The sequence below is a fragment of the Urocampus carinirostris genome, chromosome 4 (assembly GCF_059441175.1).
Source record: "Urocampus carinirostris isolate Australia breed hairy pipefish chromosome 4, RoL_Ucar_1.0, whole genome shotgun sequence".
Lineage (NCBI taxonomy): Eukaryota > Metazoa > Chordata > Actinopteri > Syngnathiformes > Syngnathidae > Urocampus > Urocampus carinirostris.
In genome coordinates this window covers 45,268,020-45,290,334 of record NC_142352.1, presented here as the reverse complement: position 1 = coordinate 45,290,334, position 22,315 = coordinate 45,268,020, and the positions used below count along the sequence as shown (strand labels likewise).

Here is a 22,315-nt window from a genome sequence, read left to right as displayed (position 1 = left end):
TACACTTCTAATTAATTGCTGACTAGTGTGAAATGTCTTAAATCATTTTGTGAAAAAAGTGTAGCAATACCATAACATAGACACAATAAAATATATTTTAACTGTAGAACATGGTAGATTTTTTTCTACGTTGTTCTCTAATTTTGATCTCCAGTATATAAAATGAGTTTATCAAGACATATTAATCCAAACGTCACCAACACCAAAGGCGACCCAATGGACTTGAACGCTGATTTACTATCACGACTAGTTGGACACAAGTAGGCTTTATTTTGTGTACTATAGTAACCTTGATGTATAATGTGTCACCACAGTAATTTTGAAGTGTTTCAGACTTTTTTCTCAGAAGTTAAGGGGGGAGTCTGTTTTTGGCAGGTGTCTCATTCCCAATGGTCCTCTGGTTACAGCGATCAGTAAACAACTGCGTAGAATAAACTTGCATTACAATAAGGCTAATAAAGTACACCCAATACAACCTACTTGTGTACAACTATTCGTGATCATGATTTTATAGTAAAGGGGTCGTGAACCTATGGCTTGCGAGCCATATATGGTACATATGGCTCGGAAATAAAATCAAAAATATGGAGTTCTCCTTTGGGACATTCCAAATGTGAGTCGCATAGACTTTAAGTATATACAAACCCGATTTAACACTAAAACTACAAGGGGCTCACTCCTATATATATGGGGAATAGTTTGCAGTATTGTTGCATTTTGCCTTAGACTATATGGTGTGGCTCTCTTGAAATAAAAAATAAAAATATTTTGCCTTTATGGCTCTTTTTGTCAAAAAGGTTCCTGACCCGTTATAGCATATAGAAGGGGGATTTGTTTTCGAGAAAGCCACACCATAGATTTTAAGACAAAATTCCCCAAAACCACAAAAGCTAATCCATCTTATTTCATTGTGTGAGGCTTGATGGTTTCCCATATCCATTATAAATATCAATATAAATCTTAAATTTTGTCTCCCTCCTGCAGTTACTTGGAATAGTTAAGTGTTCATTTTAGCTGTAATTTGTGTCCTAAATAATGGGTTTAAAACAAGGTGCATGCAAAGTTTCTAAAAATGTCACAAAATACTGCCAAGTAGAATACCAACAAATTTAACTTCAGTGCAGACCGCACTGGGCAAAAGAGAAAGAGTACACGTACTGTCGTGTGTATAACTTCGCCCATTCCTACCGCTCACCCAATCAAATTGCTCTAGGTGCTTTGCCAGTTTTTTTTTCTGCAAGTTTGAATCATAAAATGTCTCACCAGTCAACCTAAATCGTTTAACTAGCTTCCATATGAAGGATTACTTTGTGATTTACAGCCAAAGCAGGGTCTGTTGCTGTGATACCTGGACTGTAAACTGTAGTAAAGATTGTGTCCAATATATACTCTACTGAACCCTTGTTATATCAGTATTGTTTCGGTTTCGCATATATGACAATTGGCTCCACATCTAGTAATATACTTAAAATTGCACATACGTACTCAGCCATAGCACAGCCAAACATCAAAGCGGCGCCGCCACGAGCGGCAGCCTTTCCAGCAGCTCTATGTTATTCCACACTTTTTGTGATTTTTTGTTTTAAGTGACTGCTTCTATCTTCGGTGTTTTTTGTCCCGTATTTACACTTTGGATTACTTTCTATCCTATCGCTCTGGGTTTTAACGCACAAAAATGCGTTTATTCGAGGAATCAACTCCTTGCCTTGAAGAATTCTCGTGCCGGCGTAATGAGGGGGCCCTATCGTGGCTGCAGTGCCTGAGCTAAAGTGAAGGCTAAGCAGCTAGCGGCGTTATAAGTCTTCGGTACCGTCTGTAATCATGGTAAATGTGAACTCTCTACCAAATAAGACAGACGAACTTGCTGTGCTGGTGTAAACCAGCAAAGCGTACAGGGAGTGCAGTTTGCTATGTTTTACGGAAACGTGGCTCACGTCTAGCATCCCGGACGCTAATGTGGAGCTATCCGGAGCTGCCAGCGCTGTTAGGCAGAGACACAAAAGCCTGCGGGAAGCGGAGAGATAGACTCTCTATCTAGGTGAACATGAGGTGGTGCAACCCTGGGCACAAAGATTTCCATCTGCTGCAGGGACGTCGAACTTTCGGACTATCGTGTGACGTCACCCACTCTGCTGTTGCTAAACTACAACAAAGCACCCCGAGGGCATTCTGTTAATAAACAACAAAGGATACTGCTCGAAATGTGAATGAATAAAGTATCTATCTATCTATCTATCTATCTATCTATCTATCTATCTATCTATCTATCTATCTATCTATCTATCTATCTATCTATCTATCTATCTACCTATCTATCTATCTATCTATCTATCTATCTACCTATCTATCTATCTATCTATCTATCTATCTATCTATCTATCTATCTATCTATCTATCTATCTATCTATCTATCTATCTATCTATCTATCTATCTATGTTTTCGACCCTACGTTGGGTCGCCTCCAGTGTTGGTGACATTTGCATGAATAGGTCTTAATAAACTTATTATATAGACTAGGATCGCGTTTTTATTTCAATCACAGCAATCAATATTCCTATATATGTAGACAACGCTCGCGACACACGTTCTTTCGGAAGCGCAGTGCTGAGAAGCATTGTGCGCGTTCACGCAAAGGGGAGTCAGATTTTGCAGGGGAGTCGGATTGGGGCACAACACCAGCCCCGTTTAGCCAAGGCTCGGCTTGACTAAAGTGGGCCCGCATGAGAGCTCTTTGTTGTGGAAAGGGGTCATGCATGCGGGCGGGGGTATCTCACGTGTGTGGTTGAATGGCGCTGATCTTGTGCTCGCTTGATTGGCCTTGAGCTCGCTGTCTGCTGGCTGAGTGCGAAGCGCAAGTAGCTTGAGTGCAAACCGGGGTCCCGAGGGACGCGCCGCTGCAGACTCTGATGGGTAATCTCATTTATTTTTCATTCTAAAATATTAATCCCTGGGCCACCCCGGAGAGGAGGCATTGCACTCTCTAAAACAAGACGGAAACAATTGCCGCGCAATTAATAACACATGAGTGATGGAGGTGAGGTGAGGTGTGGTGGGGGACTTGGGACTGGCTGTCCAGCAAACATAGAAAGGCTCTCGACTCTTCTCTAGTCAGTCGGCCCAGTTACCGAGCTGCCACCAGTGCGTGGAAGAGGAAAGGTGGCACGCTGGACCCTTTTAGTTCAAGCGATCACTCTTAGATCCATAGACAGACACGTACAATTAAGTGAGGCAAGTGAGGTAGTACCTCACCTGTCTTCATGAAAATATAACATTAAACATATATTAAATGGTTATACGTATTCATGATTAAAGTTCTTTCTTGTTTAACATCATAGCGTTCTTTTTTCACATTATTTTTAACATTACGGTTATTATTAACCCTCATTTACCAAGTATCAGACTGGCCTCAGGATTTTTTTGTGATTTTGGCCATGAAATATTCAAAAATCATGCTATGAGTGATTGCTTTTAGTCGTTTTTTCAAAACAACCCAACCAGGGGTCGGAAACGTTTCTGAACAATAAATACCATAATAGAAACATTATTTGGCTTTTTTATCTAAAAAAAGAGACATACCATATATTTTAAGAGAAAATTCAGCAAAAATGTTTCTCTATATGAACAAATATACAGCTTTGAACCTCCCACAATTACTTAAAATCGTTGAAGTGTATTTTGACAGTTAATTTTTTCCATAAAAAATTGTCTCAAAACAAGTTATTTTGTAAAAATGTCACAAAATACTGCAAACGTGAATACTGTCATATTTATCTTCGGTTTAAATGGCGCTAGGCAGACAAAAATGTGCTATGTCTATAGCTCCGACCACCCCTACAGCTCACCCAAATGGCTCTTTGTGCCTGGTATTTCCGTCTGTTTTTTATCTCTGGGTTTTTTATCATTAAGTGTCTCAAAAGTGAAACTAAATTGTTTGAAGAGTTTCCAATTAAAGGATTTTTTGTGACTTACAGCCAAAACTGGGTCTGTTGGTGTGAGACGGTGACTGTAAAGTGTTGCGGGGAGTATGCTCCTTATAGACAACTGAACCACTGGCACAAGATGTAATATGTCAGCCATGCATCCACATTACTGCTTGCCAAATTCAGAAATTAATTGAATTTGTGTGACTTTATCTCTAAACCATAGATTCCCAACCCCTGACCCCAAATTTAAATATCTGAAAATTTCTACAATAAATATGTGTTAAGACAATGTAAGAGCAGTTTAAAATAAAAAAGATACTTGGACTTTTTAGGATTAGAATGAAGTAGAGACTGGAACTAAACAGAAACACATTATAAGATAACACAAACGGGAAATATGAAGTGTTTAAAATATAGACAAAAAGGTTTTTGAGTCTTCCTCTTACTTATCCATATATTGTCAAATATTTTTCCCCATGACCAGGTGTTTTATGGGCCTGTGTGGTCGAAGGTGAAGCCATTCCTTAAGACAGAGAGCCACATAACACATGACACAACAGTACCCCTATTCATTGCCCCGTTGACAATCAACACAAAAAGTAAGTTTCAAAGAATTTAAATGTTTTTTATTGGTCATAGATCACAAAAAATGCTTTACGAAATGCATTACTTTTTATGCTTGGTCTGTGTCATTTCTTGCCTGTGATTGGCCCATTGCCACAAGTGGATGCCTGTGAGGTAAGATTGTGGGAAGTTGCTGCCATCTCGTGAGTGTTTTGGAGAAATACTTGATTTTTTTTATATGGTCGCGGAGTGAACATAATTTAAATAGCGCCTGTAAAACAGGGCCGCTAGTGCCCCATGGTACTAAGAAGGTTGATACAATTAGTATTTAACTTATTTCCATGCTGAGTGTCAGCAGATGCAGAGTAAGGCACGCAGTTCTCCCACCTCATGGCGGAGTGCGATAATGAGACTGTGGATTCCGATTAGGTGCACACCGAATCTCCAAACAATAGAATTTGTGATAGTATTACCAATAATGGAGGATATTGATTGCTTTTATCCAAAAGGAGCAGCCCATAGACTATATTTATAAATTGAAGTACAGTGGAACCTCGGTTTTCGAACACCTCTCAGTTCGAACAAATCGGAGTCCGACCAAAAATTTCGATAAAGTTTACAGTCCAGGTATCACAGTTCGAACGCCGGTAATGAGTGCGTACGCTAGGGTGCGATGCTGAGCGCCGTACGGGTGTTTTAGCCCCTTATTATTCCTCCGAAAAGTCAGTGCAAGCAGCAAGTAGTGGGTACAACTATTGCATTTAAGAAAGAAATAATAGCCAAATATGAAGGAGGTGTGCGAGCGCCTTCTGCTGACCACCACAAAGGTAAGAAATCCTATTCATAAGATTACGATAACGCGAACGTACGATTAGCCTGGGTTAGCTTTATGATTATGTTGAACATTCAGGGTGTTGAAACGGAGCCCAACATTGAGGGTGTTGGAACGGAGCCCCCTTTCCAATGAACCGCTCACCACTTGTTGTGGAGACCCGGGGGCTAAATGACTTGTAAACGACCTGATTTTTTTATTTTTACACGTTCATGTTAGCGTAATCTTTCGTACGGAAGATTACGATAACGAGAACGTACGATTAGCCTGGGCTAGCTTTATGTTTATGTTAAACATTCATGGTAAACATTCAGGGTGTTGGAACGGATTAAAACGATTAACATTATTTTTAATGGGAAAAATGATTTCCGTGATCGAACAAATCGGTTTTCGAACAGGGTTCTGGAACGGATTATGGTCGAGAACCGAGGTTCCACTGTAAGACAATAAAACATTTTCTTCTATGTATCGCTTTCTTGCTTTGCCAATCAAATGATGAATATGATGAAGGTTCATTTATTTGCAGTGTTGGAAATTTTAAAATAAGAAGTGTAGTGGTTCACCATGAGTCATCCATTTCATGGCTAATGGGCCATTGGAGTATTTTTAACCGGAATCCGGAACAACTGCGTCTGCCTAATTTGCCAAGATACTGTGGCTGTTTGCAAAGAGTATTATGTCAAGAGGCACTGCCGGACAAAACATGTTGACTACAAAAAGCGAACTGGAAACAAGCGCTGTGAAAACCTCAAGCAGCTGGAAGCTGTGTGAACGGCACAGCAGCGCTTTTTCGCGAGACCTGCGAGTCAAATGAAAATTCTACAAAGGTGAGCTACAAGGTCACAACACTGATCTCAAAACACTGCAAACCTTTAATGCAGGGCGATTTTATTCAAGACAGTTCCATGTATGCCAGGCTGAAAAGTCGGCCCTCACACATTTTCAGCTTACCAAATTTGGCCCGCTTTCTGAAAAGTTTGGACACACCAGCCGTAAACACTCAATGACCTGGTTTTTGGAGCTTGAGTGGCAGCGGATGACGTCGCCGCGCGACACGATTTAGTACTTGGAAGGCGTCGCAAGACTTTGTCCCTGGAGACGGCTTTCTGGGGCACGGTGTCAACGTTCAGGTGAGAAAGAAGTTAGTGGTCTGAATTGATTGGAGGCGACATGACCCGAGCTTGCGCCCGTCGCCTTGCAAGCGCTCCTTAAGCCCACTTAGTATCCCGCGGCCAGATTTGCCACGCCTGCGCGCCCTCGGGGCGATATTGCGGTGCCCGATTGCGGTTTGCAGGTGAACGGGAACAGATGTTGACAGGAGCCAACTGCCCTCCTAACAAGGCCCAATGCACAGAGCACTCTGTTGCCCTGATAGGCTGAGCCGAGAGGAGCGTAGAGTGACACGGTGTGAAAAAACAAGCTTGTTTTCTGTGGCGTTCGGCGCATCCTAAAAGCTTTTTTTGCCCCGGCATTGATCTTGAGCGCCTGCGGTCAGATGGCTGCGTTGCGTGCCAACGCAGGCAGCTAAGAGGCGGCTCCAGGGCCATGTCAACCCCGAGCTGTGCCGGCATCCGCTTAGCCCGATGTTGCGCCATTAGGGACTGTTTGTTCCACAGAATTATGCACAAACGGGATGCTGCCCTTCTATCCTGGTTTATCATGCTGCTTCCTTGAGCGGACCCTTTACCTGCCCTGATTATTCGCGCTAAAACTCAAAACTTCTGCATCAACCTTTCAGAGACTCCCTTGTTACCACATAAGCCAGGCATGTCCAAAGTGCAGCCGATGGGCCAGTTACTTTTTACTTGCCTGCGGCATCTGTCATCAAATTAATGTGCCCCGCCAGTAATACTGACCACAGTACAAAATAAAACTCTATATATATATATATACAATGTTCATTTTACCTCTGAAAAGTTATGGGTCCCGGGGACTCGCATGCTCAAAAATCTATGGGTCCCAACAGAGATCTATGGGTCCCCAAAATTTTGTGTTATCGAGGTTGAAATTGTAAATCGGCGACAAACATGTAATATAAATCTATGTGTTCATTCAGTTTTAAACATCACAGTTTATTGGTAATACAGATCAGTTATCTCTTCAAAATTTTTCAGTTTACAACAATATTGTAAATTATACAAAATAATATTGCTGAAATAATTATATAAATCTATATTTTCATGGCGGCGCAGTGGTTAGCGCGTATGCGGCACAGTTCTAAGGTCTTGGGAACCTCCTGTGTGGGTTCAAATCCAGCTACCGGACTTCCTGTGCGGAGTTTGTATGTGCTTGCGTGGGTTTCCTCCGGGCACTCCGGTTTCCTCCCACATTCCAAAAACATGCATGTCAGGTGGATTGTCCCTAGGTGTGAATGGGCGGGCGAGGTGTCTGTCCCTGTGTGCCCTGCGATTGGCTGGCAACCAGTTCAGGGTGTCCCCTGCCCACTGCCCGATGATTGCTGGGATGGGCTCCAGCACCCCCGTGACCCTACTGAGGATAAGCGGTGCAGCTAAGAGATGAGATGAGATATTTTCATTCAGTTTTAATCATCACAGTTAATTGGTAATACAAAGCAGTTATCGCTTCAGAATTTTCAGTTCACAATATTGTACATTATACAACATACTGAAAATACTGCCATCCACCAAACTATCTTTAGCAGTGAAAGCATGGCCAAGTCTTCTTTTTGATGTCAAATCCGTTCATACTTGCCTCTCTCTTCCTGCAGCAACAGAATTTACATAGCTAATTTGTGGTTTTCATTGTCGTTGTGCCCATACAATGTGCTTTTCTGAAAGTTCGTATTGCAAAATGATTTATGCAGTCCAGTTTTTTTGTCACGCTGGGCACACGCATCACAGAACATGTAGCCTCCATTATCATCCTCCTCATAGCGTAACCAGGAATATAATTTAGTCCATTTTGGCAGAAAAGTCCTTTTCTTGCTAGGAGTATTCTTTTATTTTCTTTCGTCGAATCGTTCGCTTCAACGCACGTGTTTTCCTTGCCTTCGCGATCTTCTGAAGAATTTCTCCACCGTTTTTTTTGTACCGGAATTATTGCCATTGTTATCACTTTCTGCATTATGTTTCGACATATTACTGACACTGAAGAAATTACCAATTTTGTGTTGATTTTCACCTTAACTCGACAACAAGCACCACAACAATGACGTAATCTCGAAGCAACAAGATCTCATTGGCCGAGATCGGCGTGCAGACAAAAACTCGAACCGCGAGACCAAAACAACAATGGCAGATCTGCCTGACGAAAAGTTTGGAGTGCTATAAATCTTTGTTAAAAACAATAATGGGGTAATAATGACAATTTTGTGTCAAAAAAGTTGCGTTCCGGGGACGCACGTTGATTCGACACTATGCGTCCCCAGCAAAAATGATGCGTCTAGGACGCAGGGACGCAGGCAAACGAGAACACTGTGTATATATATATATATATATATATATATATATATATATATATATATATATATATATATATATATATATATATATATATATATATATATATATATATATATATATATATATATATATATATATATATATATATATATATGTATATATGTATACGTATATATATATATATATATCACCATATATACATGAATCGATTTTCTTTTTTTAGTCCCACCCCTTGGAGTTATATAGGCATAAGCAGTGGAGGGTATTTTACTCAAGTAGAATTACTGTTACTTCAGAATATTAATAATATTAATATTATTATTATCATTATTTATTAAATTGACAGAATTTGGGGGTTTGGTTGAGCAAAATAACCCAGGAAGCTGAGGCCAGAGAAAATCCTGATTAGTAGATTGTTCCACGCTGGACTCATATTGGCTTATTTTTTTACTTTACTACGAGTGTGTAATTTGGTAAAATATGTGTATTATTCCCCATGCAGTGAGACTAAAATCAGCATTTTTCATCACTTGAATTTGAAGGAAATTGGATGCCAAGCACAACTAGGAGAGTAATTATAATGGTGATTTCAGACATTATCAGCATAAGTAAAAATGAAATAGCTCAATCTTCTATTCTTTTAAAGCCCTTTTGCAAATTTTTCAAACCAATGAGGCCCACGACTCAAAAAGTTTGTCCACTTGTGGTCTAGTGCCTTGATTTTTCATGACGTGCATGATGAGATGGAGGAAATGGTACCTGCAGCAGGTGCACAACTAAGGGGTGGGGGGAATTGTACATTGCACACCCACGAACACGCTCTCCACACCCAAAGAAAATTGGATGTGGTGAGGGCACTGTGAAAAAAAGGAAAAAGAGACAAACAAAAGAAGAAAAAAATCAAAGAAAAAAGGAAGAAAAAGGAGGAAAAAATATTGAAGCAAGTTAAGTAAAAGCTCAGGGGGAACTTAAAAATAAAAGAAATAAAGTAAAAGGAGCAAAAAAAAAGATGAGAAAGCAAGAAAAAAGAAAAGAAAATCAAAGAGAAGAATTAAGAAAAGTGGAGACGAAAATATAAAAAGCAGTGAAAAACAAGTAAAAAGCAAAGGGGGAAAAGAAACAAAAGAAGAAAAAGGAAAAGATAAATTAAAAAAGAAATAAAAAGAAGGGAAAAAAGGCAGACAAAATACAAGTTTTGGGGGTCCTTTTGTTCAGTCTATTTCTAATAAGAATGTAATATTCTTCACAAAATATATAGATAAAATGTATTTTTAAACTACTATTTTACCAAATTATAAAAACGTTTGTTTTTTACTCTGCCATGAGTTTTTAACTAATTTCAACTTGTTTATACCAAACAACTTTAAACTGGAATCCTTGCATGACACAACAAAATGTCAATTAAGAATATTGACTTTAGGTGCATTAACAAATACACTACAAAATACAAGAATAAACTATTCACATAAAAAATGAAAAATAAACGTGAAACAAGTCCTGGAAAAACACTGGCAACAGTGCTGGGCAAAAAATATTGTGGGGTAATAATATTTGTGCCCCTCCGTGCATATGACCCCTCCAGATCCCCCACCCCTTCCTGAGACTCATGTCTGGCAACGGCCCTGACCTGCAGTATTGTGCAGCTCCCTGGCATTCCTGTGAGCGCCCTCGTCGTCCGATTCCCCAGGCGTTGCACCCTCCACCACCTCGAGACTCCTGCCCTGCTTGGCCCACACGCGATGGATCCGCATTGCGGCCTGGCGCTCCGACGCCAGGTCCAGGTCTTGCTGGGCCAGATGTGCCCGCAGCTGCCTGATCTCAAACTGCAAAGATGCAACCGACCGTGTTGCAAATGAGGAGGGATGAAGATGAAGACACGGAGGGGAGGCGGAAAGAAAACAGATTAATAAAGTGCAAGACGAAAAAAGCAAAAGCAAAGCTTGTGTATTAACAGGGGCTTTGCCAAAGGGGTGGGGAGTACCCACCCACAGATACGCAATGCCCACCCCAAAAAGTGGATGTAGGAAAAATGAAACATAAGAACAAATTAAAAATGGGGAAGTAAGAACAAAAGAAGGGGGCAGCAGAAAAAATAAGCAAAAATCTAGGGAGAAAAAAAAAGGGAAGAAAGAAAGAAATAAAAAAGAAGAAAAAAGCAGAGAGAGAAATGGGGGTTATAATATTTGTGCCCCCCCCCCCATGCATTTGATAACCTGCGACTGGTGAATAGTGACACCATTGTGTATAAACATATTCAATCGGTTTCATCTGTTAGGTAAATTGGTATTAAAGTAAAAGTTGTTTGTTAGCAGCCATTGAACATTTTCACTCATGACGTTTTCTAAAAACGTGTTTTATACAAAATAGATTGCTTGTGGGGGGTCGTGACGTTGCTTGGAAGAGACTTAATGTCCATGAGACTTTGCTGCCCTCTACTGGCATAAGCTTGGCACACACTTCCACTCGCGAATTCACTTCCATTTGGGGTTTGAAGGAAATTGAGTTGGGGGCCGCTGAAGCCAGGATCCGGGTGAGGTTGGGACAGATGAGATTTCAACAAAACATTCCACTGTTCTTAAAGAGACAGTGTTTTATATGTGTCCATGAGATGTCGCTGTAATGTGTAGTGCAACAAAAAATGAAAACAAGGAAGACTACAAACTACGGAGACTGAAAGTGAGCAAAAGTACCCGTTTTTCTTCCATTTTTACTCAACCTTTCTCATAGAAAGACAAAAAAAGAAAAGTAATAGAAATATCAGGAGGGAGAAAGAGGAAACAATTTAAAACGGGAATAAAAGAAAGAAAGGAAAAAGAAAGCAAAAACAGGTAAATTGAGAAAAAGGGGACAAAACACACATAAATTGCAATTATATTATTTATATTTTTCTTTTTATTTTCCTTTTCTTTTTTTTTCCTTTTTTTTGATATTTACTACAGTATTTGTCTGATTCCTTTTTTTGTTTTTGTCTTTTTTTTTCATGTTTTTGTTTTCTTTTTTTCTCTATTTTCTTTTTTTTCTTTTTTCAAATTATAAGGTCACATGGGTCACTGGGAGTCTCCATATTTTGTCTTCTTCCTTTGGGATTTTAGCACCTGTTTTTTAAGGCCTGAGAGAATACGGATCATTTTGAAACTAGCTCACCAGTGCTGACTCATTGTAATTTTCTAGTAAAAACTTTTTGTTTTCTTGGTTGACGAAGTCAAGTCAAGTTATGTTTATTTGTATAGTACTTAATCACAGGAAGTCTCAAAGGGCTGCACAGAACAATGAATAGTACAGGCTACAGACTATTATTACGCCATCCCCTTATCTAAAACCTACACGAGAGCTAGGAAAAACTCATGAAAAATGAAGAAACCTTGAGAAGGGACCGCACATGAAGTAATCCCTCTTCCAGGGTGACCAGGCGGCAATAGATGCAATTACAAATAATAAACAGATATTGTCCATTATCCATTAAGTACATTGAACCCTATTTTTAATAATTAACCTGTTTATAACACAGTAACAACATACTAATATGATAAAAAATTCCACTTCATGGGCTTCGTAGACAAAAAAAATCCGTTCAAGTGTTGATAATGTCTTTTTTTTTTGGGTGAGACTTTTTGTATGCGCGACAGTGATAGGCTGCCGTATGCCGTCAGTCAAACAGCCGGGGTGGGCATGTGCAGTCTACGTCTCTGAATCAAAACAAACTCTGTGCTAGGCCACAGCTACAGCTAGCTTTTAGCGGCTCGTAACATTGAAAAGAAACTCATTGATTAAATGGGACTCTAAGGAAAGTCAGAAGAAGGCATAGAAATGCTGATCACCAGTGGGTGCTTCCTGAATTATTATCGAGTTCCAGAAGCGACTCAGGCGGCGTCTAAGAAAAAGCAAGAGTGGTGTTGCCGGTCCGACGTACTGCTTATGGCTAGGCTAACAACTCTGCAAAGCCACTGCTACAGACCCTTTATCTTGCCAATGCCAGGTCCATAAGCCATGAAATTGATGACTTGAAGCCAAAACTTGTCGTGAACCACTACATTCGAGACGGTTTTCTTTTAATAATTGAGGAGATCTGTCTCAATCCAAGGACACTCAATGCTAGCATGCAACTAACCGGCCGCTCTATGAATGGTTTTCTTACACTAAAAAGGAGAAACCCTCCAATTTCCTTCTACTGTTGTACAATGACCATAAAACCAAGGGTCCAAGTGTTCCGGTTTTCTTGTGGTGGTCGGAGGGTGATAAAACCCGGACCACACAAGGGTGGACAAGCTCTTCGCTAATACATGTATCTGCGTGTGCTTTTGACGGATGTCTCCAATTTCGTTTTTAATTTTATATATTTACAATAAAACAATAAATTCATCTGCTATTATGTGATGTGTGTTAATATTTGGAGATCTATCATTATCTTTATATTACAGTCGTATAATCTCAGACGTAATGAAGTCATCTCAAGCTAAGTTTAACCCTTTGGGAGCTTTTATGAAAGTGTGACGTTACTTTTCACGGGTGGTTCTGGTCTTCATTAACCGCAAAAACTTAGGGATCTATTGAAGAATTTTATACATTTGACTATAAAGGATTTTATATGATTGAATACAAGTTACATTTATTGAGTTTAATGCTGTAGTCATTTACTGACTGTGCCTTTATTCAATAGGCAGTGAAAGTTCAGGGCACCCTAGTAGGAAATATTGTTTACAGGAATGGCGGGAACGGGACGTAAGGCTGATAAAATAATCAGCACATCCAGACGCAGAAAGGCTCTTATGACGGAGGACGGCAGGCATTGTTTTGAGAAACGCTCTCCGTTGTTTTGAGGAACCACAGACATCGGAACGCTCGTCTCTGAGATTGTGAAGCTCGCGTTGGGCTTCATTGGCACGCCCATGGGAGGAGCCGGCACACTATCTTGCAGGGAGACGTGGGCCGAGAAAAGAAGACTGGAGGACTTCAGAGAAGGCTGCCCAGAGACTTTGACGACACTAATTCGGCCGTTTTTGATGGATTACATTTAGTTAAATTGTTAATGAAATTAAATCTGCCCCCGTGTGAAAATGTCGGTTCTCTTGTTCATCTCTTCCATCAAGACACGAGTGTGCAAATTGTTGGGTGAATGTAGGTTGTGTTTGGTTAATGGAGTGAGATAACTTATTCAAACAATTTGTTAAACGGTACATTTGATATTAAATTCCCAACATGAACTTATGTGTTAACGAGGCTACTGTGGAGATGAACTGGTCATCATAACTTGCTGGCATTAAAATATATTTTACCCGTTAGTTACCCGATACAGACCGGACCAAAATGTAACTCGCACATGCAATGTCTAACGCCAAATAAACATTTCTTTTGTTGTTTTTGGCTCGGATCACTAAAGTCCCTATCTTGCTGCTTGCACAAACGTTGTGCTTACTTGAGATGTTACTATCTACTATCTAGATATTTTCATTTCAATCAGCTGCTATTAACTGCCGTGAATTTCTCCATTCTGCCTCAGCATTGTGTGAGCAAGCTTGTCTGTGTCACACTTGTTTTAAAAACACAGAAAAGGCTCAATATGAACTAATATCAGCAGCATCTGCATCGTTATTTCTATTATGTTCTTTCTGTTATCTTTTTGTAAGTTGAGGGATAAAGAAAATGCGCTCACCGCCTGTTCCTGGCAGATTTGAGTGAGACGCTCCAGCTGTTCCTCCCGCACTGCTTTGGTTTTCTCGCACTGTTGGATCTCAAGCTCCATCTCCACTTTGACCTGGAGCACGTAAGCTGACACAAAGTGACCGCTCATGAGGGGAAGAGGTTCGTATTTCTAAAGATACCCGCAAAAATACTTGTTAGTAAATAGTTTCAAAAAATCCATTGACTGTGTGCAATTTTTTATGCAGTAGGTTGACCACTAGATGGAAGCAAAGTGCTTATGTTGTCATTCACAGTGCCAGTAAAGATAATTCCTATTTATTAAAAATATAGTTTCACTGCATTTTGCGAGTGAAAAGAAGTTAAAATACTTTTGATTTTTAATACCGGTACTTTTATTTTACAGTTCTTTTATTTGACTGTATTAAATATTAGTTGAGTATTAATACATACAGATATCATTACCAATGGAATTGTCTTTATTGTCCTTGATATCAACGTTGTGAAACATTGTATGCAACGAGATTGGACATGGCACGCCAGAGTAAACGTGTAATGAGGACGTTAACCCTGTAAGACCCAACGTTGTAAAATTACAGCATTTTTATATTATCCAAAGAGTGGTCAAAATTTTGTTGATGTTGATTTTTTTCACATTAACATAGTAATTGGGTGCTATTGAATAATGTATATTTACAATGTAGTGCTTAGATACGGGCCTAAATTCCAAAATTAGTGCAATGTTCGTGAATGAGAAAGAACAGTGCATCATTATCATTTATAATTATCATTAAATTATCATTATTTATAAAGTGTGTGTTTAAAATGATTACAATCCCAATTGCCCTTATTATCATGACTAACAACGTAGTGAACATTGTTTTAATAAGATTACACATGGCACACCAGGATAAACACTTAACAACGACTTAAAATAGAAAAATTTGATAAAAAGAAAGTCCGGATAAAAAGGCAAAAATAAGTCCAAGGTAGTGCCTGGAGACTGACCTAAATTCTAAGTACACAAGAACAATAGTGTAATGAAAGTGTATTGCAATGCCATTTAGCAGCGACACAGTTTCAAAATAAGTCGAGAAATAAAACAAGAATAAGAAAAGAAAAAAAAGTACTAATATTGTGCGCTTGTTTAGGGTTGTGACGACCCTGGAGAATAAATTGTCTCTAACCCTGATGTATTTTATTTATTTCTAACACACTTTTTTAAAGGGGGTTACATGCTAGTCTTTGCTTTAAGGGACCTGGAGCGCCTTCCAGAGGGCAACAGGTCAAAGAGGTGGTGGCTTTGATTACAGGATTCCTTTATGAATTAGTCATTTGCATGTGGTTAGTAAATGCAAGGTTAGGGTTAGGATTAGGAAATTAAAAATGTTTTTCAAGTGTAATGACTAATTATTTATCAATATACTGATGATCAACACTTGTACACGTGTTTTCTAAAATTCTCACAGAAAAGGGCAAGTTAGCCATCATCTGGTGAAAGGGTGATATTTGTTTCTTGTACAAATGTATTTTTTACTGAGGTCAACATTACTGGTGGGCCACATATTATTAACTTTATGACAGAGGCGGCGGGCGAGTAAAAATTTGATCAAGGGCCGTGCTAGCCCCCAGGCCGGACTTTGGACACGCCTGGCATAAAGGTTCTTTAGACTCAGTTGGGCATTGTTCACGCATACTTATTAAAGAAAATATTTAACTTTCAACTTTGTAAGGACACCCCAAACAATGCACCCCACCCTTAATAAGTATGAACATTTGAAGAAAACTAAATCTTACAAACCATAAAATACTATCCAACATGTTTAGAGGGAAGCCATAGCTTCTGAACAGGATTGATTAATTGATTTTTAGGCGGATACATTTGGGATAGTTTAAGTTTGTAGTGGCTGACATAATCTGAGGATTATCGGAGAAAAATATCTTGCTCACAGATGACTAAAGTGCAAACAAAGTTGCTGTGTGGTCTGTTGGTAGGCTGATCCTGCATGCAGCAGAAAGACCACGCTGAGGGTGACCTCGATAGGGATATTGAACCAGAGCACATTAGCATAGAGGAGAACAACCACTATATTCATTATGGTCCCTGTGAATGCTCTTATACGGACCCTAGAATCGATACAGGCTGGAGCAGACGAGTGACAGCAAATTACTCTCGGGGATGATCAATAGCTATATTGCTCTGAATAGTAAACCATTTGTATAATCACAGAGAGAACAAGGTTTCCTATCCCCTCGTAGAATTGGGTTGAGGGGAAATCAGGTCCTCCCATCAAGAAGTTAACTGTGTCTGTATGGCCTGATAAGAGTGTGGACCAGCGTTGGGCACATAAAGCAATTAGTTACAGTTAATAGTTACTTCGGCCGTCATGTCTTCACGATGTCACCCGTCACTGAAATACATCATGCCACATATTATCAAAAAACCTAAACTTTTGGGATTCAAGATATGGTGACCATTTCAAAATGTACTCATCACTGAAACATCACAATCAACCAGAAACAAGATACCTGATAACGATAAAGCTCACGTACCTCACCAATTATGTCCCATGGTAGTCATCAAATCAGTTGAATGTCCGCAATCGTGGACTGGTAACATATAGTAAGTAGTGAATCAAATTGTGTGATATATTTACTCCAAAACACACGATAATGCTGACTGATTAAGAAAAATCAGCCTAAAAAAAATTCCTGCATCAATTGACAATCCTTGTTGTAATCAATGCGATTGGTTCCAAAACTTCCCTTGGAAAATAAACAGACTCAGATGACTTCCAATATGGCTGTTTGCGTATGACCTTTTGATTGACATCCCTCTCAGCCTAAAACAGGCTTGTTTCACACAGCCTGGATTATTAGCCTATAAGGGCCTGTATTTATAAACGGACATCACCTATTTAAGCTTTGAAGAATTTTAGCCAGTAGTAACCAAATCAAAAGAGGATTGACACCTTGGTTAGCCAATTAAATCTGAAAAACCGACACGCAGATGTACAGAGTGTATTCAAATTAAACCCCAAAATAAATGTGTGTAACAACACTCGTGATTCATTTTTACACACTATTATTACACGCAAGCGTGCAAAATCATTGATTGACTTCAGAAAAGGCAAGTCTTTCAAAATGTTAGACATTTAAAATGGCCAAAGTTAAATACACAGTTTTAGTGCTTTGAGCTAGACGTTTTCCAACGGGCCACTTTTGGAAACACCGAAACCTATCGTTATAAAAATGTGTGAAATACATATTATTTTACTAGAAAATCATAATGACCCAGTACTGGGGAGATATTTTCAGAACATGTCTCTCGGAACCTCAACTGTCCTTATGGGGGCACCCACATTGGAGACCCCTGTTGTAGGGTATACAAATGTTACATGCCTGACATGCCTGGTAAGGTAACAATTAACATATTAAGAGTTATTCAGGTAACTCTAGCATAAATAACAGACTTATCAAACTATCGGTTTCCCTCCAAATCACTAAACCCAATGAAATCGTTTTTCCCAGTGTCACTTTTACCATTAAACAACTCCCGCAACTCGAGAAGTAGATGATCCGCCGCTCCCTCTTCCATGTCGCTTACGTTAGACTCATCGTCACCTCTGTTTTTCGCCATTCTCTTTATCGCCAACTCCAATTTTTCTTTCTGATGCTCGATGACGGTTTTAGGATGCATCTTTCTCTATTTGCAGCTTGTGATATGATTTTCTTTTCAGTGACAGTTGTGTTTGGCTCTTCTCAGTTGTTTTTATAAATTACGGGCATTGTTGAAATAATCAACATGGGCCTAGAGCGCCATCTTGCGGTTTTATTGTGAAAATAGCATGTGAAATTATGTAACAAAGTGTAAACAATTTCACACATAGGGTTTAGTGTAAAACGATAAATATCATGTGAAATGATGTAATAATGGGATGATTTTTAACATAAGGTTAAAATTGGGGTCCGTAGTTTGAGGTGTCCTTAAAAGTTTGAAAGTAAAATATTTTCTCTATGTTGTGTATATATTCCAGGGGGGAACAAACACCCCAAAAGATGAAAAAAGAAGTTTCTTTTATCACAACCAAGAAATGCACACAAATCATGTGTTACTCTGCCGCCATCTCCCGCCATCTCCTGGCTTAAAGTCTTGACTCACGTTTAAGTGAGAAAATAACATGCAAAATGATATAATAATGTATTGGCAATTTTAAACGTAGGTCGCACCGGAGTATAAGTCGCACCCCCGGCCAAACAATGAAAATAATTGTGATTTATAGTCCGGAAAATACCCTAATTTCATTTTGAAATGTGTTACTCCCAACTCTCGTGTGGACGATGTGTAACTCACCATCGATGATCCTCTTCACCCTCCAGATGCGGAGTGTGATGATGAGGCTGATGGCATCCCAGGGGCTGCTGGGCCCGTTGGCCACCGTGGAGGCCACCATGGGGGCCAGGGACAAGACGATGACGGCGCCGTCAAAAACCTAACGGCGAAATTTCAAGAAAACTCAGAACAAGATTCTGATAGATTTGTTGTTACTGTACTTTTCATGATTGCCCAGAAATCAGTGTTGGGAATAATGCCATTGTAACTAACGCTGTTACACAATGGGGTAATCTGACAAAAAAAAAAGTTTGCTGCTACAAGGCTGGTTACAATGCCGTTATAACGCCGTTACAACAGCGTTACTGTTACTGCTGGTGAAAAGAGCTGTGTAAATTGAGACGAGGCAGGTCGGCTGCAGGACATATTAAATTAATAATAACTAAACAATTTAGTGCATAATTTGCTATTATTATTGATAAAATGTCATTCGAAAAAATAAAATCTGAGGAGCCGTCTGGGAGCCGAAGGTGCTCTGCTCAGTGAGCCGAGTTTTCTAAATAGAGCTGATCTCTTGGGTGCCACTCGCTTCAGATGACAACGCCATAATGACAAGGCAACAGAGCAGGCCTGTTGGCATCATTTTCACACAAACATGGCAATGGCAACAATTTCAAGCATTTCAAGCATTTCGCCCGAAATTCAAGCATTTTTAAGCATTTCAAGCAAATGTTCAAACCCTGTTTTCATGATTTAGATACGAGAAAAATAACTCGTTGGGGACATGATCACAATATCCACAGCAGAAATTAAGGAAGCGTTAGCTCTTGGGAAAAATTGCAGGCTTTTAATACAAGAGGACGGACAATGCAGATGATCGATGAAAACTGACAAAATATTCTGAGATCTAGACAGAAACAACAATTGTCAATCGCTATTTGACACGTCCAGTGACGAAACCGGCAGTGATTGGAAAAGCATGCCAAAACATTTAACTGACATTTCATCATTTTACTCATACTATTTGGTATTTTTATTAACATTGACTGAACATTAGTGTACCTACAGGGCAGTTGCAGTTGATTTATTAGGGGTTTAGTTGCAATTGATGACCTTGGAACAGATTAATTTTGTTTCAATACTTTTCAATGGGAAAACGTGTTTCGATTAACTACTGTTTCATTATACTACCTCACTGATGGGACCAATAAATTTTGTAATCGAATAGCGCTGAACAAACTTACCTCTACTTTGTTTTCTATGTAATCCCAGATACCGAGCACCACAATTCTGAAGACAGTCTAGTGGGCAGGGAGACAAATGAAGACATCAGATTATGTGACCCTCCGCATTAACGTCCACCTTGCACTTGACCAATGTGGACACTTTCAGCAACATCATTGATTCACCCACAGATTAGCATGAGAGGCCACCAACAAGTGGGCCTACAAATCCATCATGCCTCTGTGCCATTTAGACAACAGGTAGGAGTCAATAAAGCCAAACTTGAACGGTGCGTTCTGACTGCTGCACAACACCAAAGTCATTAAACACTCTTTAAATGTCCCCCGTTGACTCTTCACATATGACGTCATCGGCTAGGTGCTCGGACGGATCATAACGCCCGGAACCTATTTCTGATGCTCATTAAATTCCTCTTCAATTATTGCTGCTGCGGGCAAGATGGTAATTAACGTTTGGTTTAGGGCACTGAGGCCGATACTGTCAGCTTAATTGTTTTGCACTGGAGCGGGCCTGCAGGTCAAACGCTTTCCTCATAGTTTAGAATTGCACAAATTAAAAGTTGTATCTTAAAAGTGTGAAAATTGCATTTGTATATTGAAATACACTTAGTAGGCAAAAAGTGTTTAATTAGATTTTATAAGAGCTTAATCAAAAAAAGCTGGTTTATAGTTAAGTTTAAATCCCTGCTGACAAATTTACACATAAGATACTCATAATTTAAATCTGTTTGGATCAGAGGAAAATACACTTTTTTATCACCAAACTTTCCTAAAACACATTATTAAAAAATATTTTACTGTTTTACAATCATAAACAATAAATTAGAGATTTGAAGAGTTGTAAATTGGTATGCTGTCATTTGAATGTCTTTTGTCACAGTGAATGATCTGCCCTGGTTTTTAGGGAACGCTTTTGTACAAACCAAAATCTGTCAGAAAGTTGCTTATGTTAAGGGTTTAGTTTATTGTATTACCCTAGATGTGTTTAAACAGTAAAATAAGAAAGCACCCAGTGTTGGGTGATTTTTATTTTCTACCCTGGTTTTCCACCTTCTCCAGTCTATCGTAATTTCTGAGGTTTGGTTTTTGTTTCAGACAGTTTAATTGTTGTTTTAGACTGTTTGTCTGTTTTTTGTTGATGAGTTTGTTATTTAATGCCATCTGTTTTTGACCACCTTGTCCTTTCCTGCTTCCAACAACTTTATTAATGATTGCCACTACTCTTATTAAACAATAATAAACCTTAAGAACAATGCAATACCTATTGACTCACAGCAAGACGGACTGTGTTGAATGAAAACAAAGCTAATGCGTGTAAACAAGTTTATTTGATTTACCAAATTAACTGCTACAGTAAGTAAAGTTTTTATAAGTGAGTATAATCCCATTACCTCTGAAAAGAAAAGCGAGAGGATGATAAGACTGATCCAATGGATGATGCTGGCAAACTGGAATGCATTGCTAACTGCAAGGGAGAGAAAGTGGACAGACGTCAAAATCGATCACAATTCGGTGCCTTTTTAACAAAGAATGAAACTCCTGTTAAAAATCAAGGTAAAGGATTGACCAATATGGAATTTTCAGGGCCGACACAGATAGTTATTAGTATTAGGAGGAGGCTGATAACCATTATTCGGAGCCGATATTCATTTGCTGTGAAAGCTTTAAATTCGGCGTAAAGCGTTTTTAATAATGCAAAACAATAAAATAAAATGAAGAATATTTGCTATGCATTCAAATAAAACTTTAATAGTGCTCTGAAACCATTTACAGAGAATAAATTAGAATTTCAACACAACTAACATGACTAATGTTTCACTTTCACACAATAAGTGTGGTATTCCTCTGTAGTCTCACAAAGCCTTACAAAACAATAGGTTTGAAGTGTGTCTATCTTTGCAAATAATAGATTAGGGAGTCCAATTTTAAATTCAATTCAAACATTTGTTTATTTGAGGAAATCCAATAAAGCCAGGGTTTCATTCACAATGTTGCAATTAGTGAAGAACTAGGTACAATAAACGTGCTTTACAATAAGGCTTTAGCTACATTGGGTCCCCTCCAGTGACGTTCGTATGAATATGTTTTAATAAACTCTTTGTATAGAGAATATTTGCTTTTTTGTTTTAATCACGCCAATCCATATTTCTTAATAAACACGTGATACATACAATCTCGACACTCGTTCTATTGGAGGTGCAGTGCAGAGAAGTGTAGGAAAAACCGAGTGCACGTTCAAATGAAGCAGAGTCCGGGGGGGTTGGGTTGTAGTGTCAGGGACAGAAGGTAGGAGAGGGAAATAAAGGCTTGGTATTTGCTCGGTGTTGTGCTTAACAATTGGCCCATCGGAAAAATACTG

The 22,315-nt window shown here is 39.2% G+C and overlaps 1 protein-coding gene across 1 annotated transcript in view; it reads right to left on the bottom strand.

Annotated features, from left to right (window-relative positions):
• LOC148367677 (transmembrane protein 266-like) overlaps positions 1-22,315 on the bottom strand; it is a 60,364-nt gene that overhangs the window by 8,479 nt on the left and 29,570 nt on the right. Inside the window, exons 3-7 of the mRNA XM_088334901.1 lie at positions 21,348-21,421; positions 19,957-20,013; positions 18,734-18,872; positions 14,393-14,508; positions 10,370-10,565 (exon numbers count right to left, since the gene is read on the bottom strand). Coding sequence (XP_088191027.1) covers positions 10,370-10,565; positions 14,393-14,508; positions 18,734-18,872; positions 19,957-20,013; positions 21,348-21,421 — 582 coding nt within the window. The remainder of the gene's footprint in view (positions 1-10,369; positions 10,566-14,392; positions 14,509-18,733; positions 18,873-19,956; positions 20,014-21,347; positions 21,422-22,315) is intronic.